The sequence below is a fragment of the Poromitra crassiceps genome (genome assembly GCF_964638095.1).
Source record: "Poromitra crassiceps genome assembly, chromosome: 12".
In the NCBI taxonomy this organism is placed as follows: domain Eukaryota; kingdom Metazoa; phylum Chordata; class Actinopteri; order Beryciformes; family Melamphaidae; genus Poromitra; species Poromitra crassiceps.
Genome location: NC_139632.1, coordinates 18,939,269 through 18,966,768, shown reverse-complemented (window position 1 = coordinate 18,966,768; position 27,500 = coordinate 18,939,269). Strand labels below are relative to the sequence as shown.

At 46.8% G+C, this 27,500-nt stretch overlaps 2 protein-coding genes across 2 annotated transcripts in view; both read right to left on the bottom strand.

Moving 5' to 3' along the window:
* colgalt2b (collagen beta(1-O)galactosyltransferase 2b) overlaps nt 1-18,306 on the bottom strand; it is a 35,532-nt gene extending 17,226 nt beyond the window's left edge. Inside the window, exon 1 of the mRNA XM_083648021.1 lies at nt 18,059-18,306. Within this exon, the coding sequence (XP_083504147.1) occupies nt 18,059-18,291 (233 nt within the window). The 5' untranslated portion in view covers nt 18,292-18,306. The remainder of the gene's footprint in view (nt 1-18,058) is intronic.
* A 6,521-nt stretch (nt 18,307-24,827) lies between these two features.
* Nucleotides 24,828-27,500, bottom strand: part of LOC310786063 (uncharacterized protein C1orf21 homolog) — a gene marked incomplete at its 3' end in the record, with an annotated part of 51,504 nt that continues 48,831 nt past the window's right edge. The window contains exon 6 of the mRNA XM_083647246.1: nt 24,828-24,905. Coding sequence (XP_083503372.1) covers nt 24,828-24,905 — 78 coding nt within the window. The remainder of the gene's footprint in view (nt 24,906-27,500) is intronic.

Sequence of the window (27,500 nt, the reverse complement as noted above, 5' to 3'; positions counted from 1 at the left end):
GACTTTATAATAACTTCATCTCTAAGCTATTTACAAGCAAGTAGTTAATGATGAATTAAACATGAACCACTTCTTATAGACTAGAAATCTGCACGCGCTCGATTTATGGCGTTGAGACTGGAGATGATGCACTATGGGCCCACTTATGGAAATGATTGTACGAGTACAGGATTACAGCAGCTCAGAAACAGAAATCTCACATTCAACCATCTTGTCCATGATCTGCACCAGCACCATCCAGGGTACCGTTCTTGAGAGTACGGTCTGGAGCTGCTTGTAAATTCCTAAGCAGCTCGGGGGCCTGGTGGCGGAATGGTAACGCTGTCGCCTCACAGCTAGAAGGTCCTGGGTTCTATGATTGCCCAACTGTGATGTCACTGTGTTTTACAAATGACATCAGATATTTGTATTCCTTGCTTACAATTCAGATATAAATGTTGAAACTAATATGAGTATATGTTGGACTAATCAGATTCTAACATCTATAATATGACAAGTAATTAATGTTTAATTCACCATTAACTATGCTAGTAAATGGCTTATAGATTAAAGTTATTAGGAAGTGTTACCAACAATTCTTCCAATAGATATGTAAAACAAACCTGGAACTGGGAGTAACCGGGTTTGTGAGCTAAACATAGACGTGTACCTCATCCTCTGCAGGGTCATAAAAAAACAAAATCCAATTCCTCTGATATCATATCAAGACGTCTTTTGAATTAAACTGGTTCTTGTTTTCCACAAGCCCAGCCCACCAGCCCGCCCCCCGGGCTCCACCCACCCCACCCCGCCCCGTCGAGTCCTAAAGCAGCACTTTGAGTACATTGTGTGATTTTCCATTACGGGGGTTACATCTCAGTCCAACTCATGATTTCTGGAAACGTGCAGCTGAGTGATGTAGCTATATACAGTAGATCAAGGCTGCATATGCATGCAGTGTGTGTGTGTGTGTGTGTGTGTGTGTGTGTGTGTGTGTGAGAGAGAGAGAGAGAGAGAGAGAGAGAGAGAGAGAGAGAGAGAAGAGGGGGGGGGGAGGAGAGAGAGTGTTTATAGGTCTCCTACACATGCCTGTTCAGGCAAAGCACAGACGGGAAAATGGAGTAAATTCATGCCTTTCCGAAGTAACTACCTGGTTTTCCCTCATTTCCATCAGATGTTCATCCCTCCCGTCTCATTTCATTTCAGGCACGCTCATCCTTCCTCAGGAAGCATCTCTCTCTTCAATTTCCTCTACTTCCTTGCAGGATCAGCCACTGGCACCATGCAGCTGACCTCTAAGCTCAGTGTCATGGCCAAAGAGCTGCTTGAAATGCCTCAGCTGTGTGATATATCTCAGTGCACGGGAGCCAACCGAATCGAAATATTGTCTCCATCTGGCCAAAGGAAGCTACAAGAAGATATTCAAAAGGGCCTGCAGACATCAAATTCCATGGAACGTCAACATGCGTGTGGAAACGCAACACAATTTGTAGGCCTATATGGCGGCGCCATACATAGCAGGGAGTTAAGCAACCGCAATAATGTGGGCTTGAGATCCCCCAAACCTATTGTTCTATGTTACATCCCCCCTCCCCCTCGCCCTCCCCCTCTCTCCCTCTCTCTCATGCTTCACAGTGTCCTCTCATTGCTCTTTTGAAGTTTACAGTAAGTTACTGCCTCTTTATCCTGCTGCCTGGAGGGCGGGGCTTATATAGGCTCCCTCTGCCTTCTCTTTCTTTATGGTCAGCATCTGGACAACACATGGCTCCCCGTGCAGCCGTCACCTACACTGTATACAGCCCACCACTGCCTCTCTCTCCCTTCATCCCACACCTGCCCTGAATCAGTGTTGCAGCAGCCACTGTAGGCAGTTTTATTAGCATCATTATAGAGAAGATCAGATTGTATATTGCAAGACAAAACTAGTATGGGCGTCTGGTGGGTAGTGTAGAGGTAAAAACACTCGCCTACAGTACCACCGCGGAGACCTGGTTTGAATTCCCGGTAGCGGTACTTCCGGCTTGGTCAGACATTGATACAGACACAATTGGCTGTGCGGGTGGGAAGCCGGTGGGGTATGAGCCCTGGGGCCAGTTGCACAAAACACCTCGAGGTAAGATTTTCCTTAGAGTCCGAGTTAAGGTTTCCATACAATAAAATCGGTTGCACAAAACACCCTTAAGTCTTGTCCTTAAGTTTTCCATCAAATGTTTAACCTTAAAGAGAAGACTTAAGGGGGGTTTGCACAACCAATTTTGTTTATAGAAACCTTAACTCGGACTTGAAGGAAAATCTTCTCAAGGTGTTTTTGTGCATCCGGCCCCTGGTTCGCTGCACTAGGGCCTCCTCTGGTCGGTCGGGGCGCCTGTTCGGAGGGAGGGGAACTGGGTGGAATAGCGTGACCCTCCCACGAGCTACGTCCTGCCAGCGAAACTCCTCGCTGTCAGGTGAAAAGAAACGGCTGCCAACTGCACACGTATCGGAGGTAGGATGTGCTAGTCTACAACTCTCCCCAGGTCAGTAGAGGGGGTGATGCAATGACAGGACCATCTGCATCTCTCTCACCTCTCCTGTCTGGGGCAGATTGCATCCACACGCCTCTCCCTGCATCTCCCTCCCACCTGGCATGGCTCTCCATTCAGAAGAGCGTGTGGGATAACAAGGAGTGTGTGTGTGTGTGTGTGTGTGTGTGTGTGTGTGTGTGTGTGTGTGTGTGTGCGCGTGCGTGCGTTCGTGCGTGCGTGTGTGACTGTGTGTGTGTGTGTGTGTGTGTGCGTGCGTGTGTCTGTGTGTGTGAAGGAGATCAACTGAAGGCTGACATCTGGCCCTAAACACACAGGCTTGTCTTTGGCACTGGCCCTTTAGATAAACACAGGTCTGAAAGTGTCAGCTGACTGTTGATTCAATAAACTATCTAATATCACTGCCAATAATGACCGGGGGCTGCATGTCATTAAGAAGCAAGGAGCCTCTTTCAGAACGGAGCATAGGAGCCTTTACGGCATAATGACTATGCTAGAGCACACGCGTGTTTACGAGCGTGCGTGTGTGCGTGTGTGTGTGCGTGTGTGTGTGTGTGTGTGTGCGTGTGTGTGTGTGTGTGTGTGTGTGCGTGTGTGTGTGTGTGTGTGTGCCGGTGTGTTGACTCTGCAGCATAGTCTCTTCTGCGGAGGCTGACGTGGCTCAGGCCTCTTGATGGCCTTGCAGGGCAGAGGGGGGGTAGGAGGAAGAGGGGGGAGATGGGTAGAGGGATGGGGGGAGTACGGAGGGAGGAGGGGGGGGCTGGGCGGGTGACGGGACCTCCTGACTGAAATTCCTCATGAGTCTCACGGTCAACAAAAGCTGGTTAGCCAAGGCCAGTGGACTCACACTGGTGTGTAAGATTCAATATTCACCTTAGCAACCATAGTACCCAGACCCAAATAGCATCAATTAAGGATTTAGTTAATACATCTTGATAGTAAAAAAAAAAAAAAACTTCAATTCACAAATGCCCTCTGACGTACGTATCTGCACATTCCTACCTAAAATAAATCATTTTTACTCTCACAGTCAAAACATCTTCATTTAATGCATTGTCAACCATGCCATACATACAGCATTCCTACAATATCATCCATCCCTCCATCCATCCATCCAGTGTGTTGTCCAAATACAGCCTCAAGCCCCACTTTATACTGCATTCCCATGTGTAGGAAGCATGAAACACAATCATTGATGCAGAGAAATTATTTAAACAATGTTAAAATGTATAATACTTTGTCCCTCTTATAGCCACAAGCAACTGTTTTTAGTCCAAGTAAACATCCAACACAAGTTCAGTCATGCAGGCCTAGAATTAATCTGACACTGTCAGAAGACCCAGATGGAAGGACTGAGGTAGGGATGGGAGGATGATGATGATGAGAGAGAGAGAGAGAGAGAGAGAGAGCATGGACAGAGGTGCCTAAGTCTGTCTCAGTGGTTAAGCCATGAACATGATGACACACAGACAGGTGGACAGATGGATGGATGGTGCTAAAATTGTATTTCCTCTGTGCGAATACGAGCAACAGTCTTTCTGCTGGAAACTCCACTGTCCACAAAACCACTCTACCTGACTGAAAAAACAGCCAGACTTCTCTCTGTCTCTCTGTTTTTCTTTAAACATCTAACGTAAGTCTGCCTCTACCTCACTCAATCTCATTCATCCAAACTTTCCCCCTTTCCAGATGAGCGTGCTCATAAGGAGATGCCAGTGAGTGTATTTTTTCGGCATAAGCCAGCTCACTGTTGCGCTGCCAAGCTCTGACAAAGCGGTTGGCCTGTGTGGTCCTAAAGTACAGTATGCTGGATCACATGCGGCATCCAAGCCAGAGCCAAGTTCAGGAACAATAGCCTCCACCCTGGGGGACACAGAGAGAGACCTCGGATGCTGAGGGATTTGAAAATCAATCATCTTTGTTTATTGGACTTGATTGAATAGACATGTTGGGGTCGCAAGAAGAAACTTTAACTTTCCCATGCATACATAGGCAGCATACCTTCTATACCTTCTGGCAGCAGCAGGATGCAGAAGATGGGGCTGTTGGCAGGTATGTGCCTATAGTCAGCTGCATCTCATCCAACCATCTCAATGTTCCATAAGGCTGAAGATGTGGGTACTGTCCCAACTGGCTCCATGCCCTTATGTGGAGCAGACATCAGCTGCAGATGAAGTTACATCCCAACAGTCAACCAGCTTCGTTCAGTCCAAAAAGATGTGAGCACCTCCCAGTGCACCAAGGGCACCAATATGAGCTGCTTATCTGGCGAATGTCACTGTGCATGTCTGGAGTTTATGCCATGTTCCAGAGCAAATGTTTCAGGACTTTCAAGGTTTCACAGGGATTGGATGCGTCTGTGGAAAGCCGCTCCTCAGGTGATACTGATTGTGAGGTCGAAGATGATTGTGGCCTTTTACTCAACACATGGAAGTTCTGGCTCGCTTTCGGTTTATGGGATACCGTAATTGGGATGTGAATGGAAAACGGGGAGATGCAGGGACTCCTCCGCGCAGCGGCACAGAACAAAAACACACTCCCACTGTGTGTGTACATGCATTCAGACACACATACCCATTACGAAAACAGACACAGACACACACAAACACACACACACAGACACACACAGGCAGAAACACACAGGCATATGTGAGAAGACACACACACACACACACACACACACACACACAGGCGAGCACGCACAAATGTATGCATGCACACACACACACACACACACACACACACACACACACACACACACACACACACACACACACACACACACACACACACACACACACACACACACACACACACACACACACACACACACACACACACACTTGAGGCTCCCAGGGTCTGTTACTAGGCCAGATCATTAAAGATAATGAAACACACTCATGTATGTGTACACAATGCCAACACTGTGATCTAATATATATTGACATACAGTAAAAGCACATGGTACTAATCATTCACAAAAGCCCACAGTGTCGGCACCAAATTACACACAAAAACCTATCCCATCATCACAATGTATTATTCCTTCCAGTTGGATAAAGCGTTTTTCTAAAATGGCCAAACTCTGTGTGTGCAGTGTGTGGCGTGCCAAAATCAGGAAACGTAACCTGCACTGAAATCCAAGGTAATTTAATGTGATCGCATGGTGGAATTGGGCCTGGGGTAACACACCTGCATATGGAGGTTCCTCAGGGCTTATCCTCTCCAACACAGCAAGATGGATAACCTTTTCAGCCATTTTTATTCTATTCTAGTCTGTCTGATGGAATAGAGATAACCTATGGTCAAACCATAACCCTAAGCCTTTGTTCACACCTGAGCTCACGCTAAACCGGTCACACCAGAAGCACTCTCTTTTCCTCAGCAGCTCGCTCGGCGCGCCTTGCCCCCGCCCACAACTTGCATCGACTTCATGCCTGGCAGCTTCACGCTTCACGCTTGGAAAATAGAACAGAATCCTGAACGATCGCTTCAGCGTAGCGTGGTGTGCGCCGGGTGGTGTGTGCCGGGTGGTGTGAACGGCCTCACCTGTTAACAAGGACGCCAAAATGAAACTGCGGGGCTTCAACGTAGCTTGAGCGTGGCTTTGGCGTATGGTGTGAACGAACGCTAACACTTGGTTCACACCACAAGCATCTCAGAAGCAGCGCTTCACGGAAGCTTCCAGCAGGAGCCTTGCCATTCATCACTCTGTTTTGCTCGGGGTTGCCCTGACCCCGCTCACAACTTGCGTTGACTTCATGCCCGGCCTCTCCTTGAAAAATGGACGAAAAGTTGTAGCTATCGCTGCAGCACGCGCTGCGGCTGGTGTGATCAGTCTCGTCTGTTAACAAGGACGCTGAAATGCAGCTGCCTCCGCGCTGCGTTGCTTCAGCGTTGCTTCAGCGTAGGTTTGGCGTATGGTGTGTTCGAGCGCTAAGGTCATCAGAGATCATACAGTCAGAATGATTTTTCATACTGCTGCAGAACTTGGCGCACTTGTCATAAAACGTTCAAGATGGTCTACAGTTTAAGTCATGTTATGTCATGTCACATGGGGCAAACATCAATCAAATGTTTCAATTAAGCTGGAGGATATACCTAATAATCTCATGTCAAGCTCCTCGTGACATGAATGATAAAGATGCAGGGTACAATTACGTAAAACCTTATCCAACTTCTGACAGGAACTTATGGCGCTCCTCTCATCCTGTGAATGCAGCTGGCATGGATGGAACATTCTTTCATGTTGATAGAGTCTTCTCACACCTGAGGCCTTCACTAGGTTTTATATGATCCATCTCTCATCTAGAAAATGGGAAATGATAGTCATGGTTGTTTCAGAGTTTTCCGGTCAATTTAGGTTGGCTTTATAGGCGCTACATTTCACTCATCACAGTATCACCAGATGTCATCATGTTGATCAAAGGCACTGAGATAAAGTGTTTAAAAAAAAACAAGCAAAATCAACCATACATGTATTGTGTTGGAGTGTAGAGATGATAGCAGGCCTAAATATGGAATAAGTGCTTGGTTGGATGATAGATGAGTCTAAATAAACAAGATGATATTATAAAACAGACAGTTCTCCAGGCTACGCCGATGATGTCAGAGCTCTGACATTCTCTTCATGGTTCAGCCTCGCTCTGACATGAGCGCAAATCATCACGACCCCCGGCCCAACACCTGGGAAAGCACTTTACCATTATGAACATAGCCAGCAGGCAGCATGCAGCTCGGAGCGCAAACTCCTGGCAGCCTGACCTGAACTTCGAGAGAGTTTTGACTGCCTTGTGCCTCAGATATGAGCGTGAACATAGATTTCATTCACAATTTCCTTCTAAGCTTTTCACTGAATTCTGCTTCAAAGATGAACCTAAGCTTTCAGCCTTCGAACAAAAAAAGCCAGGGTGGAAGGAGAAAGAGGTGACCTTCTACTGGACTCTTGGTCTCAGTGTAGTGAAGGTGGCTCGTGTGACAGCGCGCTCTGCTTCGTTGCAATGAGAGCTGTAATTCTCTCATTGCAGTATCACCTCCAGCCTGTGATGATATCTGTCACACATTCCTCTCGGCTGAATAGGAGCCTCACCTCCTGCTGCTTCTGTGAGGGAGCGCAAACTTTTCCCTCACAGATTCAAATGTGCTCCCTGACTCAGAATCTACTGGGACCTATTAGAGCTCCGTCACAGTGAAGAATGGCCGTTACTTGGCTTGGATCCAGCTTTCCTTAAACTGCCATTGTCCAGTATCCTAAATGGTGTACATGCATTGTCTTGCATTGCTGCCCTGTGGAAGGAGAGGCAGGGGAGAGAAGAGGGTGGGCGCAGGCGAGGCACTTTCGGAATGTTTTGCAAACCTGCTCAATGCCCCCTGGGTAATTTCCCAAGAGTGTGGACCACCTTCTCTCTGCCCTGCCCACCCCCCTCCATCCCTGCATTCTTTAACAGCAGTGTGTGAGAGTCTCTCTCATCTCTCTCCCACTCCTCTCTCAGTCCTCTGCCCATTTGCCTCTCAGGCTACTGAAAACGGCTAAAGACGAGGTCACACTAAACGATTATAATGCAGATCCTAAGCCCGACGGGACCGTCCCAACTGTTGTGGTGACTCAGGGCTTGGGGGGAGGGTACTCAAGCCTGACGGTCAGTGACTGCAGGTCAGTCAGAGGCCAACAAGACTTTTTCAAACGTGTACGATTTCGTCACATTTTTCAGCACCTGGCGGGGGCTTGTGTAGTGTGGAGAAGTTCAAGGCTCACCAACGCTGAAATCGGACAGTAATCCTGACAACAGCCAATGGGAGCTTAGCTTGATGGTATGGATATATATATATATATATATATATATATATATATATATATATATATATATATATATATATTGCTTGATGGTAAATATAAAATGAATGAACTGAAAGGGATGCGATATTTAACAACAAAGAGCTCCATTCAAGTACATAGTTTACATCACTAGACAGCAACATGCATTCTGGCTATTGTTATCATGTGACACTCATCCATTTTCTCTGTCTCCCTGTGTCTCATATATACTTAAGCAATATAGTGCTATATTGCTTTTATAAAACGGTTTCCAAGTATGATAATATAATAATAATAATAATACTATAAGTCCGACTGGCATGGCATTCTGATAGAGTCAGTTGAAACACTACTGTAAGGCGGGACCTCTAGCAAGAAGATAGACGTGCGGGTGATTTGATTGGATCGTTCTGGAGACTGAAGTTGACATTGGCCAATCCTGGCGCTTGCTGAGAAGCTGAGAGCTTTCTGCAAAGCCCGACACCAACTAACGTTACGTCTTATTTAGAAATGCGGGGTTAACAGCCTTTGTTTTGCAAAATTAGCCCGCGTCTATTCTTGTACAAAACATAATTTTCTGCGAAGTATTAGTAAAGTTATAAGCGAAGATCGATTCACAAGGATCTGACAGCTGTCTCCGCCATTTTTTTTTCTACATTGTCATTTGAGGTAACCAAAGCCTTTTAGTAAGAGAGTTGCGTCTCATAACCCATGGCCATGGGTTATGAGAGTGGTATACGGTATTTATACCATGGCTGTGAACCAATCAGATTGCTTGATTTGAGAGAGCCGTTTTATAAATACAATTATAAAACGGCTCTCTCAAATCAAGCAATCTGATTGGTTCACAGCCATTGTATAATTCCAGTAACCGAGTTCAATAACCCATGGCCATGGGTTATTGGTTGCCATGGCAACTCTCTTACTAAAAGGCAGCGCTGCGCTCGAGCCAAACAGCTTTCTCCTGATCTGCTGTATGGAGGGTCACTAGTCCTTACAATGAGTCATTATGGACGCATGATGGCGCAACTCTCTTACTAAAAGTACCTCAAAAACAAAATGGCGGAGACAGCTTTCAGATCCTTGTGAATCGATCTTCGCTTATAACTTTACTAATACTTCGCAGAAAATGATGTTTTGTACAAGAATAGACGCGGGCTAATGTCTTAACCCCTCTCTCGCGCGCCCTCACTCTTAACCCCGCATTTCTAAATAAGACGTAACGTTACTTGGTGTCAGCATATGGCTCTGGTGTCAGGCTTTGCAAAAGCTCTCAGCAAGCGCCAGGATTGGCCAATGTCGACTTCAGTCTCCAGAACGATCCAATCAAATCACCCGCACGTCTATCTTCTTGCTAGAGGTCCCGCCTTACAGTAGTGTTTCAACTGACTCTATCAGAATAAAATGCCAGTCGGACTATTATTATTATTATATTATTATACTTGGAAACCGTTTTATAAAAGCAATATAGCACTCGAGCAGCGTGTGTTGTGGAATATATCCCGCTGATAAGCTGTTATCCCACTCGGCCTGCGGCCTCGTGGGATAACATCTTATCAGCGGGATATATTCACCACAACACACTTGCTCTCGTGATATATTGCTTAATTATATTATAGTCATATATACATACACATACATTACAAACCTGTGCGCACACACACACACACACACACACACACACACACACACACACACACACACACACCCACACACAAAGCACCAAAGAACAACATGTCGCCTGGTCCAGTGGGAGGGCAAGCAGGTGGGGAAAGGTGAGCAAGGGCCCTGCAGCTGCTGCACAGAACAAAGGGAAGCGCAATCTCTCCCTCTCCTCACTATCCACACCCACGTCTCTCCCTCTCCTCACTATCCACACCCACACCTCTCCCTCTCCTCACTATCCACACCCACACCTCTCCCTCTCCTCACTATCTACACCCACACCTCTCCCTCTCCTCACTATTCACACCCACATCTCTCCCTCTCCTCACTATCCACACCCACGTCTCTCCCTCTCCTCACTATCCACACCCACACCTCTCCCTCTCCTCGCTATCCACACCCACACCTCTCCCTCTCCTCACTATCCACACCCACATCTCTCCCTCTCCTCACTATCCACACCCACATCTCTCCCTCTCCTCACTATCCACACCCACGTCTCTCCCTCTCCTCACTATCCACACCCACACCTCTCCCTCTCCTCACTATCCACACCCACACCTCTCCCTCTCCTCACTATCTACACCCACACCTCTCCCTCTCCTCACTATTCACACCCACATCTCTCCCTCTCCTCACTATCCACACCCACGTCTCTCCCTCTCCTCACTATCCACACCCACACCTCTCCCTCTCCTCGCTATCCACACCCACACCTCTCCCTCTCCTCACTATCCACACCCACATCTCTCCCTCTCCTCACTATCCACACCCACATCTCTCCCTCTCCTCACTATCCACACCCACATCTCTCCCTCTCCTCACTATCCACACCCACGTCTCTCCCTCTCCTCACTATCCACACCCACACCTCTCCCTCTCCTCGCTATCCACACCCACACCTCTCCCTCTCCTCACTATCCACACCCACATCTCTCCCTCTCCTCACTATCCACACCCACACCTCTCCCTCTCCTCACTATCCACACCCACATCTCTCCCTCTCCTCACTATCCACACCCACATCTCTCCCTCTCCTCACTATCCACACCCACATCTCTCCCTCTCCTCACTATCCACACCCACGTCTCTCCCTCTCCTCACTATCCACACCCACGTCTCTCCCTCTCCTCACTATCCACACCCACGTCTCTCCCTCTCCTCACTATCCACACCCCTAGTTTATTTCATCATCAATTTATTTTCACAAGAATTCCAACCATAAGTAACACAATGACAGAATGTATGACTATTTTGGTCATGGGTTTCATACACTTTCTAAAAAAAAACATCACAAGTGTGACGACCCTCCCACCCTGTCTTGCAGGAGCCTGGTGCATACACCAAAATAAAAGTTAAAACATTAAGTTAGTAACTAAAACTAAAGGAAAATAACTAGTCAACACAAACTACATTAAACAAAAGAATAGAACAAAAGGTGGATTGTGAGGAGGGAGAGAGACTGAATGGTCTGAAGGTCTTCTTAAGCCCAGTGGCCGCAGCCTATCTCTATAAAACAAGTTCAACGTTTCATGGGTTTTGCTAACTTTTATCGAAGATTTATCAGAGGTTTCAGCTCTATTGCAGCTCCCATGAATGCTCTCACCAAGAAGCTTCCCTCTCGGTTCAGCTGGAATCCCCAAGCAGAGGAAGCGTTTGCCAAACTGAAGCAACTGTTTACCACAGGTCCTGTTCTCATTCACCCAAATCCAGCCTTACCTTTTGTGGTGGAGGTGGATGCGTCAGAGGTGGGGTTGGGTGCTATTCTCTCTCAACGTTCTCCTGCAGATAACAAGCTTCATCCCTGTGCGTTTTTTTCGAGGAGGCTGGATTCTGCAGAGAGAAATTATGACGTGGGCAATCGGGAGCTGTTGGCGGTGAAGGAGGCACTGGAGCAGTGGAGGCACTGGTTGGAGGGCGCTGAGCATCCGTTTGTCGTCTGGACTGATCACAAGAATCTAGCCTACATTCGCAGCGCCAAGAGACTGAACTCTCGCCAAGCCAGGTGGGCCCTTTTCTTCAATCGTTTTGATTTCATTCTGTCATACCGGCCGGGTAGCAAAAACACAAAGGCCGATGCTCTCTCCCGCCAGTTTGATTCCATAGATCAATGTGTCGAGCCCGAGCCCATCCTGGCTCCAGCTCGAATCGTCGCCCCTGTCCTGTGGGGAATTGAGACAGAGGTGAGAGCGGCGCAACAGACTGACCCTGAGCCCGTCGGCTGTCCGCCCAGTCGCCTCTACGTGCCTCTCGGGATGCGAACCCGGGTGTTGGAATGGGGGCATTCATCTCGCCTGGTGGGCCATCCAGGGGAAAGGCGTACCCTGGAGTTTATCACCCGGAAGTTCTGGTGGCCAACGGTCCGGGGAGATGTATCCTCCTTTGTGGCAGCATGCATCACATGTGCCCAGCAGAAAAGCCCGCGTCAACGTCCTGCAGGTCTGTTATGCCCATTGCCCATCCCACGACGACCATGGTCCCACATATCACTTGACTTTATTACTGGCCTACCCCGGTCGGGAGGGAAGACAGCAATTTTAGTGATTGTAGACCGCTTTTCCAAGGCGGCGCGATTCATTGCATTAGCCAAACTTCCTTCAGCACGAGAGACTGCTATGTTGATTCTTAATCATGTGTTTCGAGTGCATGGTCTCCCACAGGACCTAGTTTCTGACCGGGGCCCCCAGTTCGTCTCCCGCTTTTGGAAAGCGTTCTGTTCTCTCCTGGGGGCTACGGCGAGTCTCTCTTCGGGCTTTCATCCCCAGTCTAATGGGCAGACGGAGAGGGTGAACCAAGAATTGGAGACGACATTACGCTGCCTGGTGGCCTCCAACCCCTCAGAGTGGAGCTCGCAACTCCTGTGGGCAGAGTATGCGCACAACACTTTGCAGTCCTCCTCCACGGGGATGAGCCCGTTCCAGTGTCAGCTGGGCTACCAACCACCACTGTTCCCGGAACAAGAACGAGAGGTGGGGGTCCCGGCAGCAGCCGAATTCATGCGGCGCTGCGCTCAAACCTGGAGAACGGCCAGAGCGGCGCTGTTACGGGCCAGGGCTAGACATTCCACACAGGCGAACCGGCGACGAAGGCCATCGATCCCTTTCCGGCCAGGGGATAAGGTCTGGCTTTCCTCAAAAGACCTTCCTCTGCGGGTGGAGAACAGGAAGTTGGCTCCGCGCTTCATAGGCCCATTCGAGGTGGAGGCACAAGTTGGACAAGTTTCTTACCGGTTAGTACTTCCTGTTTCCATGAAAATTCATCCGGTATTTCATGTGTCTCTACTAAAACCTGTGATGTCCAGCCCTTTGTCCCCCCCTGTTCCGCTTCCCCCTCCACCTCGCTGGGTCGATGGGGGTCCTGTCTATACAGTAAGGAGGATTCTGGATTCCCGCCGTGTGCGTCGGAGTATGCAATACTTGGTCGACTGGGAGGGTTACGGGCCGGAGGAGCGATGCTGGGTGCCAGCACGGCACATTGTGGACAAGACGCTCATTCAAGACTTCAAACGTGCTGGTCAAGCCGTGGGGTCGCCAGGTGGCGTCCCTAGGGAGGGGGGTACTGACACAACCCCGGGAACGAGTGTCAGTGACGGCGCGCCAGGCTGCAGCAGAGGAACGAGACGAAGTGCTGAAACGGCCAGGGCGCGCGGAGGCCAAGCCGTTGCTGTCCATGGTGCTGGACAGTCTTCCCGCGTTGAGCGGCGCAGCGGGAGAAAGCGGCCTATTAGAAAACAGTGACATCAGCTCTTACTAATTCTGTGATTGTCTGCACCTGGTTGGCCGCCTATATAACCCTCTCTGCTTTCAGACCCCGTTGCTGATCGTTGTTTCACTGCTGCTGTGTCACCGCCTGTTCCTGTCCGAGTGCTCCTGTGAACCGTTCTGGACTAAACCCTACCTTCTGGGAAACCGGGCTCCAAGCCTCTGGACTGAACTTGCTTGCTTCTGACTTAAGTTTATTGTCGGTCATCCGACCCTGTTTAAGTAGTTTCTCAGTTCCTTGTTTTCTTTGTGAATTCTTGAAAATCAGTAAAAGATTTAAAACTGATTATTGACTTTGTCGTCTCTGCTCATGGGTCCAATACCACAGCATTACAAGAATAGAACAAAAGGTGGATTGTGAGGAGGGAGAGAGACTGAATGGTCTGAAGGTCTTCTTAAGCCCAATGGGTGCATCGGGCCCTGCCGTCACAAAAGCTAAAATCATATCAGATGGAGGAACCTGAGACAAAACTGTATCAAATGGGGGCCTGCAGCTGTGGTTCAATTTGTGTCCGTTTAGGAGTTCTTGATGTGAAGAAGTTTGAGAACCACTGATCTATAGGCTACATGCACTTCTGTTCTCTGCTCTTCTCTCTCCCTCCCTCTCTCTCTCGCTCTCCACATTGGATTGCTTCTCTCTGAGTGAGAAGCAGAGAAATGAATGCGCGCGCGAGGGGGGTGGATCTCTGTGCTGCTCAGGGGAGGAACTATTGTGTGGAACATTGTGTCCACATACATGCAGCTGGAAATACAGAGCCAGACGCTATATGTATCATGAGTTTCTGTTTCTCTCCTTCCCCTGCCTTAAATCAATCTGCCGCAATTTAGACACAGTTTACTTTCTAAACTATACTTGTCCTATTCTCATTAAGATCAATTAGTATTTTCTAAACATTCCACTGCAACAATGCGAATAACTTGAATTCATGCTTCCAATGAGTCGGATTACAATGTGGGAATTATTATGTGGTTAGATTGACCATGAGCAGAAGCTACATGTGGAGAAACAGAGTGGGACACCGAGCTACATGAGTTCAGCGGAGAACATGTCATTATTATTTAAGGGGGAAAAAGTGGCAGCTAAAAGCAGTGAAACCACAAAAAGCCAATAAAGCGCCTTCTGTTTAGAAAAGTCATAATTTTAAAGCCATATTTTGTTTAAATCGTATCCGTTTCCAGTGACACCCTTTGATATGTACTGTCAGCAAAGCAGCACTTCACATACTCGCTACATAGTAAACATTATGTATCCCTGCTATAAAGCAGTATCAAGAGATGGAGATATATCCTTTCTGTCTGTTATGTGTGAGAGAGGAAAATACACACTCGCTGCATGGCTACTTGTTCTTATTTTCATTTGATTATTGGCAGTTTGAAGCATTTGAAGCCTCCCTCAGCTCATGTCATATTGTGTTTGCTAATGACCTTATTAGATGTCAAATGCATTGTGTAATAACTTCCCATTGGGAGCAGATTTAGAAATATCTGTATACTTTATGACAGTTGATGAGTGTGTAGTGAAAAAGGCCACAGAGTACACAGTGGTGGAAATATATAGCTGGTGAAATAAAATAAAAACTAATTGTGTGATTAAAATAGTCCTGGCCACAGGATTTTAGAGGCCGACGACTTGGCCGCAGCGCCTTGTGTGTGTGTGTACGTGTGTGTGTGTGCGTGTGTGTGTGTGTGTGTGTGTGTGTGTGTGTGTGTGTGTGTGTGTGTGTGTGGCAGTGTCAAGTAGTCACTATATCTTGAGCCTGAGTCGACTCTCGAGTCCCCAGTGTTCAAGTCCAAGTCACAAAAGAAGAAGAGTTAGAAGCTACTTTCACACATGAACTCCGGATCAGGTGAGGGTTGCTCCCCACTGAGCCTGCCCCGGATGATACGTGAAGTGTACCCTTTCACACATGAGGCATGTTGTCGAGTTCAAGTCACTGAACATGTGTGAATCCACATGTAGGTGGAACACATGTCCCTGCCCTTGCACGAAATTGAATAAAGGTATAATGGTATTATTATAGCTATCAATATCTTATGCCAAATTATTATGGCCTATTACAAAAAAAACAGAAACAGTCTTTACTAACTAACAAGTCCGAATCCTCGTCTCCAACTCCCGAGTCCCAATGCAAGAATGCTCGAGTCCTAGTCAAAGTCCGAGTCATCAGTGCTCAAGTCCAAGTCGAGTCATGAGTCCTGAAAATGAGTCCAGGTCTGAGTCCGACTCGACTCGACTACAACACTGGTGTGTGGCCTTATTGTCTCGTGATAAATGTCTCTGTCAGTGAGACTAACAAACAGAGGGTGAGTGAGTTAGAACGTCTGTGACAGATCAGAGTGATCTCTAAACAAAAGCAGAGCTTACAGTAGAAGCCTTAGACCTCAAACATACGCTGTGACCTTTCACTCAGGCCTTCCTGTCTGCACAGCTCGCCACTGGCTGCTGTGCTGGGAGGAGAGATGCCACACCAAACGCATGGGCCCCTGCCAGCATGCTAGCGGGCTAGCTCAGTCAATTCGCACTTTGCTCTGCGAGAAGGCAGGACCCTCTCTGCACAGTTCCTATGGTGTGTGTGTGTGTGGCAGTGTCAAGTAGTCACTATATCTTGAGTGTGTGTGTGTTTGGGCAAGGGTCTTTGAATTAGAAACAGACTGTTCCTCTGCAAACTGAGCAAAGGAAGGGAGGGACACAAAACAAAAGAACACCACCAAAGACACAACAGGACGCTGAGTGTGTGTGTGTGTGTGTGTGTGTGTGTGTGTGTGTGTGTGTGTGTGCGTGCATGCGTGCGTGCGTGTGTGTGTGTGTGTGTGTGTGTGTCTGCGTGTGTGTGGGAGCTGAAGAGCTCCTGTTACAGATGCAGCGATCTTCATTTAGCGCCTGGACCATGACAGGTCCCTGACAGACAGGTCCTTGGCAGATTAAACAAAGAGAAGACAGAAACGTAACTTCTCTTGAAATAACGTGAACCAATTCACCCATCCATCATGGATGGATCCATCCATCCATCATCGTTCTATCCTTCTGCCCATCATGGAGGGATAGTTTCTCTAAAGCAATGTCCCTCTCATGGTGGAACAAAGTTCAGTTCTTTGTGTGGCAGCCGGCTGGCAGCTGAAAGGCCTTCGGCTGGGAGCACCGACTCAAGATCACTGCCATGTAGGTACATTCTCTGCTTCCTTTTGATTTGCTGTCTTACCCATTATCTGCCCTCACAAGCACCACACACACACACACACACACACACACACACACACACACACACACACACACACACACACACACGCACACACAGGTCACGCATGACTTCCCACAGCCTGCACACACCCCCTGCTGTTCCGCTGTCAGACCAACTCAATGTCTCCTTTCATCCCTTCACCTGCAGGCTCCCTCTTTGATTACAGCACATTATCTTAATCTGCTCACATAAGACCAAACAGACCATATAGGACCATAACATAGCCTATAGCCCCGCCCCCCCCGCCACGGCAGCCCTTTACCTGGCCGCCCTGCTGTTTTAAAAGGGCAGTTTCCTCAGGTTTGTGCTGAATCAGGAGAAGAGAGAGCCGTCATTAACGTGTTCAGTAGCTCTTTCATCTTTAGCTGCACTCTGCAATTTGGAGCCTGGCAGACACGCGAGGTAAAGCAGCTCGTAAAACACAGCAACAGGTCTGAGGTCTCCCCGACACTGACACAAGGTTATTATCGTGTAATTAACGCGGGCGCACGCTGCTTTTCTTTACCACATGCTCCACTGCACCGTTATGGACCATTTAGCTATGTGCAAGTCAATGCCTATTCTCATAGTATTCTCCTTATCACAGGGCCATATTGGTAGGGCAATAACAGGTTATTGTATATCAATTAACACATTTAACAGGTGATTGTATCACATTTAACAGGTGATTGGATCAATTAACACATTTAACAGGTGATTACAAAAATGACAAAAACAGCCAATGAGCTGTGTAGGCTATTGTAAAGCCCAAATTGATAGGAAATGCATATGATATCATGGGAATGCTATGGATTATGGATACAATAGAAAAGTTGAGAAGTTAAATTGCACACAGTGATGTATGGTAAAAAGGAGGGTAAACTAACCACCAACTTGAACAAAAGCATTAGATTCTACATTTTGCCTTAAAAACTCTTGTCAGTTTGATACTATAAGACTGGTGTATTTGCCATAAATATGCCTGTCTAAAAGTTGGGTAAACTCTTTCCCACAAATTAGAAGGTGGATAACCTAGGTGGGTTTCCCCTCCGCTAGTGCTGCCTACATCCCATGGCTGCACCTCTCACTCTCACTCACCAGATGGCTATGCGCTCCTTCGGGTACTCCAGCCTCTCGATGCAGCCCAGGTAGTGTGGCAGGCTGTGCGCCGCGTTGCGAGCCAGAATGGCGATCATAACCTTTGGCTTCAGCAGGGCAGACTCGTGCTTCACCGGCTCCTGTACCAGAGTGTGCAGCTCCGACACGCCGTAGCCGGGCACCAGAGCGACCAGCAGCGTCCACAGCAGACCCGCGGCCCCGACCGCCGGCATCGTTCCCAGATTACGCCGTGCGTTCTCCCGACCGACCTGGACCCGAGCTCCGGAGACTCAGCGAGAGAGTGAGCCGCGGTGGGAGGGGAGAGAGGAAGGTGGGAGAGGGGGAGAGGAGAGGGTGGAGGGGTTTACTACCTCTTTTACCCCTCCTTCACTCACGCTGCTGCTGCTGGTGCGGAGCCTTGGAGCTATATGGAACTCTCTCTCTCTCTCTCTCTCTCTCTCTCGCTCGCTCTCGCTCGCTCTCTATTCAATTAATGGTGCTTTATTAATTGGCATGAAATGCAAAAGTACATTTTACCAAAGGTCAACAAATTCAATAATCAAACTTAGATATAGTCAACAAATAGAAATCAATAAAATAAGTAAATGGGCTAAAGTAAAAATAGGCCTAAATCAAGTTAACAAGTGAATCAATTTCTATCAATATGTGACTGTCAGTGTGTCTCCTGTCTGAGACAGTGATAGGCTGAGACATATTTGGCTGCAGTTGTGGCACACTCCTTTTTCTATTGTGTTGAATTTGGGGAGGTAGAGAAGAGATCTCTGATTAGTACATGTTTGCACCGTGCTCTCTCGCTCCTCCCTCTCTCAAACTATAACTATAGCTATATGCCTACTGTATATAGGCTTAGGTAGCTATATATAGCTATAACTATAGCCTATAGAACAGATGGAATGGTAAACACACCAGGGAGCCTAGGAAAGCAAGGGTCTAACATTGAATTTTGTGAGAATTCTGCACTCCCTGTGAGACACGTTAGAGCCCTACACGGTCCTCAAATCTAGGCCCTATCCCGGCACGGGACCTACATGTTCGGGCCCGAGCCCAATGTGAGCCCTACGGCTTGTCAGAATTTCAGGCCCAAGCCCAGCCCCACCCCCCCTCCCCCCAAACCTTATGTGCTTGATCAATTTAGAATAGCCTAAGCCTATCAAATCAACACTATACAAAAAAGTAGCCTAGGCTACATTAAAACACTTTGAACATCACAATGTGTCAGTTCAAACATTAAAAAACAAAACAAAACAAAAAACAGGCAGGCCCGGGCTAGTGACGTGAAAATTGGTCCTAGCAGGGGTGGTTTTAGGATGACACCTTTGGGTGGGCTCAGCCCCCACACAATCTATATGTTGGCTCGCAGACCCCCTAGGGGGGTCCGGGGGCTTGCCCCCCCGGGCGAAGATTTTGTACATTTTAAAGTAAAAATTGATCAATCTGGTGCACTTTGAGATCAAAATGAAGAGACTAGATCTATGAAGAAAGCTTAATCAATTGATCAGATTCACTCTTCTTCTTTTTCTTCTTCTGTGTGTGTGTACTTCTTAGCAGATACAGCTTCTTCTCACAGTTCCTCTGTTCTCCACCTCCACACCAAATACATAAAACAATAATCTAAGAGTGACTTGAGGAATTAACTTTATAAACTGTATGGCAACCATGAATAAAGCTAACTTTCACACATAGCAACACTGCAACAGGCATATCAGTGGCTATTCTAAACATAGGCTACAATTTAACACATTACCAAAATGGCTGGCCTCTTAGCATTATGCTATTGCGCATTTGCATATCAACAGACCCATTAACAAACAGCTTAGCACTAGTAGCCTAGTTTACACCTCAGCTCAGTAGCCCCACAATGATGATCACAATACATTAGATGCAGGGCGCATGATGTTGCCCCATTCACTTCATAGTAAACTCTGGTTGACTAATGAAGAAGTTCATTTACAAAATATAACTTAAAATGAAGACTTCGTTTTTCAACCAACTCAATGATCATGGTGTTTAACACCTTACTCACTATAGAAAAGAGACTTAATCTACCTTGGCTTGCTGGTGGTCTCTGTTGTCAGTCTGATGCTCTCAAGGAGAAATGGAACACTTCCTTATTTCCTGGGTGATCAATTTTCCAGGAGTGTAGATGAGTAACTTCCTCTAGACCTAACCATATTTTCAAAATAAAGGTTGTATATTGCATGCATTTCTGATCACCAATACCATTATTATTATTATTATTATTTTATGGCTTTAAAGCATTAATGAGAGATGAATAGATGAGGGCCAGCTATTCTTTTTGTAAAAAATATATATATACTGTATATATATTTTTTTTACCCTCTATCTTCCAGGGTGGGCTGAGACTATCTCAGGGTGGGAAGGGTCTAAAACCGCCCCTGGGTCCTAGCCTGGCCCTAGGCTCGGAATGCAGGGCTCTAAGACACATGACCCATAAAGTGGTGACCGACTGACAACATACCATCCATGGGGAAAAATAAACAAGCACGAATTTGCAATAGCTGCAACCACATGTGTGAACCCCCTCGCCCACTGCCCCCCTTTTAGCCACACACACACACTTCACCTCACCTCTAAATTTCAGCCTCCTAGGGCGAAAACTGTGGCAACTAAAGGGTGGTGAACTTTTTGTGGACCGACCGACAGAGATTGCTGGTTGCAGCAAAAAATAAATACAAAATTCAGATTATGCAGTTAATGATGAATGAAAAATCTATATGGGCTCATAAAATCTCATTACAGCAAGGAATAAACACTCAAAAGAATCCAGATGACACCAGCTGCTATATCAACTCTGATACTGGATGGTAAATGAAAGAGACCATGATGTTTGATGTAAGGCACAGCATGTTTGAAAGCACTGCATAGTGTGTGCCTATCTGCAGCTCTATATGCCTGTTGACTGCTGCTGTCTCTCTCTCTTCCTTTATTCTCTTCTTCCTCTGGCTTTCTCCATTATTTTTCCACACCCTTGCCTCTTGGATGCTGCAGAGCTGCAACACCATCAGGTCTCCAACTCTGACATCAGCTTTCAGCTTCGCACAGACCCACGTCGAAGCCCGCCAGCTACCAAAAAACACACACTCAACCAAAACACAAACATAGCAAGGCACAGACACTGCTGCTGCCCTCAAGGACATCTCTCCAGACTGCACCACATCATCCGCCGTGCTGAAAAGGTGGTCAGATGCAGCCTGCCATCCCTTCAGGACCTATACACACTGCCAGGATGCTGAAGCGGTCTTGGAAGATCATGGCCGACTCCTCCCACCCAGGTCATAAATTCTTCCAAGGCTCTCCCCCATGGCAGAATACTGATGTCTGGCAGTACCAGAGCCTCTCGTCACAGGGACAGATTCTACCCAACTGCCATCCGCCTCTTCAATAACCCCCGAAAGCCCCCACAAATAAGGACTTTATCACCTACATCTAAGTAGTGGTGTAGTGGTCCCTGGAGAAGTGGGTAGACTGTAATCAATGTTTTATTTTATTATTCTCGTGAATTCCTGCCCAGCTCGATCTGCTCTGTGCTGCTTGACGCAACTCAGAAAGAGAAGTGAAAATACACAGATTGATTTGTTTAGTGGAGCAGCAGAGCGGAGAGCCGCTTCGGGGACGCGTCTGGTGGACACAAGCGTACTAGACAGGCTGCGACCAGCTCTGGTGTCTGCCTCGCCTCACGGTCGTAATGCAACGTTTCCTGGTGGAATCTCAATCTGCCCGGCAGAGACTTTAGGCAGAAAAGAGAAAAAACTTGAATGGATGCGCATCAGAGGAGATTTAGAAGTGAGTAGACACAAAGCCGTCTGAAAAACAAGTAGGTAGACGCCGTCTACCTGCGTCTACCCTCCACACCACTGCATCTAAGCAGCAAGGCACCATAACACAGATCCTCCATCCAAGAACCTAAAGGGGCTTTAGAGGTTAAGTGGAAAACCACGAGGCTGTATAGGAAGTTAGGAACCAATCCAAATGCATATCTCCTATTCAAAAGATGCTTTCCACGTTTGACACACTAATTATGATCTTAGAACCATGTGATTACAGTAACCCTCGAGTAACCTTTTTATTATTATATAGTGCAGTTGCAGCATAGACAGACACACAGACAGCCAAAGCCAGCTTACTTTTCTCCCTGTCTGGGCTCAGCTCTGTTTATTTGAGCTAGGATCTCTGCCACCCGGTAATGTTTTCTCTCTTCGTTTCGTTGAGGTAATGAGTATACTTTGCCATGCCCTCTGTTGTTGGATGATCTTAGTCCCTGTGTATGAGAGAGAGAGACAGAGAGAGAGAGAGAGGGGAGAGTACTGACTTCAATCTGCCCTAGTTATCTCTTAGCTCCCTCTAGTGCTTTCTCAAACACAGTGAAGCAGAGTTGAAAACAGGAAAGGAGCCCCCCTCCAACCCCACCCTCGGCCCTTGCTTTCCCCATTGCAGGCCCACTGTGAGGAGAGATAATCAAACCCAGACTCCCCAAAGAAGGCAGAAACTCAATAACACCTTTGGTTGAGGAGGTTGAGGTCCACTTTCACATAGATTGAAGTTTAGTTTCCAACATAGAAAACTGTTTTCAATCCCTGCATGCTTTTGTGGAATGTAGTTTATTGGCCAATAACACAAAAAGACGTAATTTATTAAAATCTAAAAGGTCAAGGTTTAGGATCACCAGCAGTACAGAGTCCCTGGAGAAGTTTGAGATTCAGTGATTGACTTGCTCAAGCTCTTTAGGACAGAAAACCAGAAACGTCCTAAGTACTATTCTGCCTTTGTTTTTTTTTTACATCAGGACCAAACCCCGGCCAAATTGGTGCCCAACACTTTTGGTTTCAATGTGAAATGAAAGGAAAAAACACATTCGTAGCAGTCTTAAATGAAGAAAATGGAAGCCATTCGGATCATTTCTTCACTCTGCACTGCCCATCCAGTTCTAAGTTAGCTTTCATCTTGGCCTGTTGACCCCGTATCTGTCCAGGCCAGTGCACAATATAGTTCCATTATCCAATGACTCGTGCTGTCCCTCTTCTGTCACACTGAAACATGTGCTTTGTAATTGTGGTCATACATTTGACATGCAGCCATTTGTCTTTCTATAACTCACTCAGATGAAGAGCTGTGGACGGCAGCTAGACCACAACTATATCATTTTTTCAGCTATGTTTGGGATAAATGTATGTTGCGAGAGCTGCCAAGCGTTTGACTTTTTAAACTGTGGTCATCGAGACAGCGTAGCCTTAATAGTAGGGTAAATCCTACAGTTGAGTAAATAGATGAATAGGTCATACAGGAAAATGCAGTATAAATATGCATCGCATATCGTCGTGAGTTATGCAAAGTTGCGTACGATAGAGGATCTTCTGCAACAAGTTCTTTTTAAAAAGAACTGGTTGCAGATGAGCTCATAGCATCTCTATCATAAAGTAATACATATTAGCGTCATAAACAACAGTAGGCTACTAGCCGACCACATTAGACAGAGCTATGGCACATTCAACTGGAGTTGTAGTCAGCAGCACAGTCAGTGGTGATGCTCAGTCTCTGCCGCTCAGTGAGTGAGTCAGAGGAAAGGGCTGCACTGTGCCTGCAATTACAATGAGCTGATTTACACGTGTGTGTGTGTGTGGTTTAGGATCTCCTACCTCCCTGTCTATCTATCAAAGTGATGTAGAGCTCGAATAGTGCTAGATGCTGCACAGGCGAATGATGCAGCACCAGAGGTCTTTCTGCGTGTGTGTGCGCACACGCGCACGCATACACACACCCACACACACACACACAAGCGTGTGTATGCGTGTGCATGTGAGGGTGTGTTGTGTGTGCATGTGTGTCAGTGTCACGGGACAGCACGAACCAGCAGATGGTGCTCTTGTTTTATCCTCTATAGAGAGTGAGAAAGAGAGAGACAGAGTTGTCAGACTGTCTCACACACACACACGCACACACACACTTCCCTCCTGGGGGTTCTTAGATGCCGATGGTGTGAGAGAGCCACTCTGGGGTCAGAGCCTCTGGGCTTTATAATAACAAGAAAAAGAACAACACAACAATAATAATAAATAACAATCACAATAATAATAATAATAATAATAATAATAATAATAATAATAATACTAATGCTAATAATAACAATGAAAAATAAATAATTTATTATCCTTTGGTTTTATATATGCAATCAATGCCTTGGCAGAGCTGGTGTTAAAAAAAATTAAACTGTCAAATGAAATCAATCAATCAATCAATCAATCAATCAACCAGAGTCTAGTGTTGAAAGTGTCCCAGACACATGTAGCTGTCTGTTATGTCTGTCACTAACAAACTCCTCTCTCTACTACATAACACAGCCACACTGCTGTAATCTACTGAGGCCCAGTCCCCAGCCTTGCTCCAGGCTACGTCTGCTTGCTTGCTCACTTTACAGACTGCAGTTCACTGTATGAGTGCAGAACCATTAAGCAGTCAGGCTCGATCCATCTCACCCGGTCCTTCCTGCCTACTTCAGCCATGCAGAGGATCGACTATCCTTTCCCTCCGCTTCAAGTTGAGCCACATATGCCATTCTAAATATAGCCACGGGGATTATCTAAACAATCAAAATGTGCCTCTGCCGCTAAGTAGATGCATCTCGATTGTCGTGTTGACGGAGAAAATATGATGCGTTTACACCGCACAATTAGCATAATAGGGCTTGAAGTAGGTCACTTCTTGTGGGTGTGTGGCATGAATGTAAATGCATCTAATAATACTGCCTTCCTAAAGCCTTGGCCTCTTTCATGTGAGTGGCATCCCTGCCAAGGTAATCCACTATATGGATCTGCAAGGAGGGGATTTACATATGGATGAGTCTGGAGACAGGAGGATGTGGAGAGACAGGAGGGGGGCGGGGGGGTAGCAGCTGGTTGCTCCTGGGCTGACTCAAGAGACACAGGAGTAAAGTAGGAGTATCGATAGAAGATACACGTAAACATCTCTGTGCAGAGGTGGAGAGAGAGAGAGAGAGGCATGGAGGAGAGGCTGGTGCAGACACATTGCTAAATGAATGTGTTTAGAGCTACTAGAAGTAGTCAGATTACTGGGGATGAAGCTGCCAGGAGCTGCTGGATGGAGTTAAAGACGCTGAGCAAAGCCCTGCTGGGCATCTAGGCAGGCATCCATCCCATCACCTCTCAGGTGACTCATACACGTGCTGCACACACTTTCAATTTCTAAAAATGACGTGTGTGTAGTTTCCTCTCCCTCTGCACATTCCCACACAAATACTTCCTCTTACAGAATTGCATAGCGTGAGGTAGTCTCTCTCTCTCTCACACACAAACAGACACATGCAGCTGGAATCACCATGTTTGTCCCAAAGCGACGCCTTGAGGTTTGTTATCGGTTCCCATCGGCATCTGCTATCTGGGGGGGCTGAAGACTTGTGGAGGCCCAGTCCATGAGGAGCCAAGAACACGCTGTACCCTAATGAGGACTCTCACACTGGCTTCTCTTTCTACTCACTCACACTAACACATTATCACGCGCACAGCAGGGAGGAGTGGGCTTTTTATTGGTTCTTGCGTCATGCTGGAAAGAACATTGTCTTGCCCATATTCCTGTCTGAGGTTAACGGGCAGCATCCGTCTCTCCCTCCCTCCCACTCGCTCTCTCTCTCTCTAACTCGCAGTGTTCGTTTGTGTCGTTCCACTTCGCCCACCTCCATCTCTGTCGCTCTCTCTCTCCAACACACACTTCTCTGTGTGGGAGAGTCTGGCTGTAAGTACTGGCCCACAGGGACCCGTTCACTCTGCTGATGTGCACAGTGGCTGCTGATTGTAACCTTATGTGAACCTTGTGAGTGAGTGCGTGCGAGGTAAAGGTTTGCGTGTGTGAGAGTGAGAGACACAGACAGACAGACAGACAGAGAGAGTGGTACAGCTTTTAAAGAAGCTGAATGTTCCTTTCATAACATGGAAATCAGCTTAACCATTGACACTAACTCCAAGCATTTTGGCATCCCCACATGGTGCCCATTAGGCTTGGCCTTCAAGACTTTCCGGGGAACATTGATTCAGCACTCACAAATCCATTTATGAGAAAGAAATGTTGGCCCGTTATTCCCCGTTAGAACAGCCGATTCGCTTCTTATAAAAACAAAAAATACCCATTATTTCTATACAGCTAGCAACCCCCAATATTATAAGATGAGTTTTGTCTCCATGTCTAATATCATTTTTATAACGTCTCTTATCATGGTTTCTCTGTCCTTGTACTGCAAACTGTTATAGGGCTGTAAAAAGAAAGGATTCATTGTCCACATAAACCCACACAAAGACCTATAATCCTGAAGCTGCAAGCAGTCTTGTACAACTTCCTTTGGTTTTTAAAAATGATGGATTTTGCTTCGTTTGGATTTGTTGGTATATCTGGGAGACACTAATCTTCCAGATCTAGTTTAATACAGTTGTGAAATAATGAAAAAGAAAAAGTAATAAGGCCTAAATCCTCACAGAAGGATACTGCAAGTAAAATATAGTTTGTGGTTTAACACACGGACAGTGAATGGGGACAATGCTATTCAGGAATTCAAATAAACAACAATGTATCATGACTGATAGAGCAAATCTCTCACCGAGAACCAGTTACACCAGGACAAAACTATGTGCTCAACAATTAGGGGTGAAATTCCCAATTTGATAACAAGGGAGGCATTCTGCTGAACCACCAGGTGGCGTAATGTGGTCTGAGTGTATCTGTCTGGCTCCATGGCCTCAGGCAGCATGACCACAAGAAAATACACTGACTTCACACTCCTCAGTCCACTGGCTAGCGTGACTGCACTCACCATTACTCAGCTATTAGACCCCCCCCCCCCCACCCCCACACACACACACACACACACACACACACACACACACACGTCCATGCACGATTACACAAAGATGCCACGCGCATAAAGAGCGTCTTTGTTTTTATTTTTAATAGAAAAACAAAACAAAAAATTAAAAGTAATAGACGGGAAGTATCCAGTATTGTGACAACAGAAATGTGATCAGGTCTGTGTCTCCGACGGCAACCATACCTCTACCCCTTTAAACTCAGCCCAGCTTTGTGTACGAGTGTGTGTGTGTGTGTGTGTGTGGTGTGTGCAGAAAGAGGGTGACTTCACTCTATGCCAGGAAGCTTCAATACTGCTGAGCTGAAGAGAAGCTGAGCTCATAATACAGAAGAGAAGAAGGGGTCGTGAACGCTGTGACAGAGTGCAAACACAGAGCCGCTACCAACATGGAACACCTCTGATTGATATACACAACTGTCTGCTGGTGGAATGAAAGGGATACAATCATGTGTGTGTGTGTGTGTGTGTGTGTGTGAATGAGATTGTGTCAGTGTTGTAGTCGAGTCAGCAAATCTCAAGTCCGAGTCTCGAGTC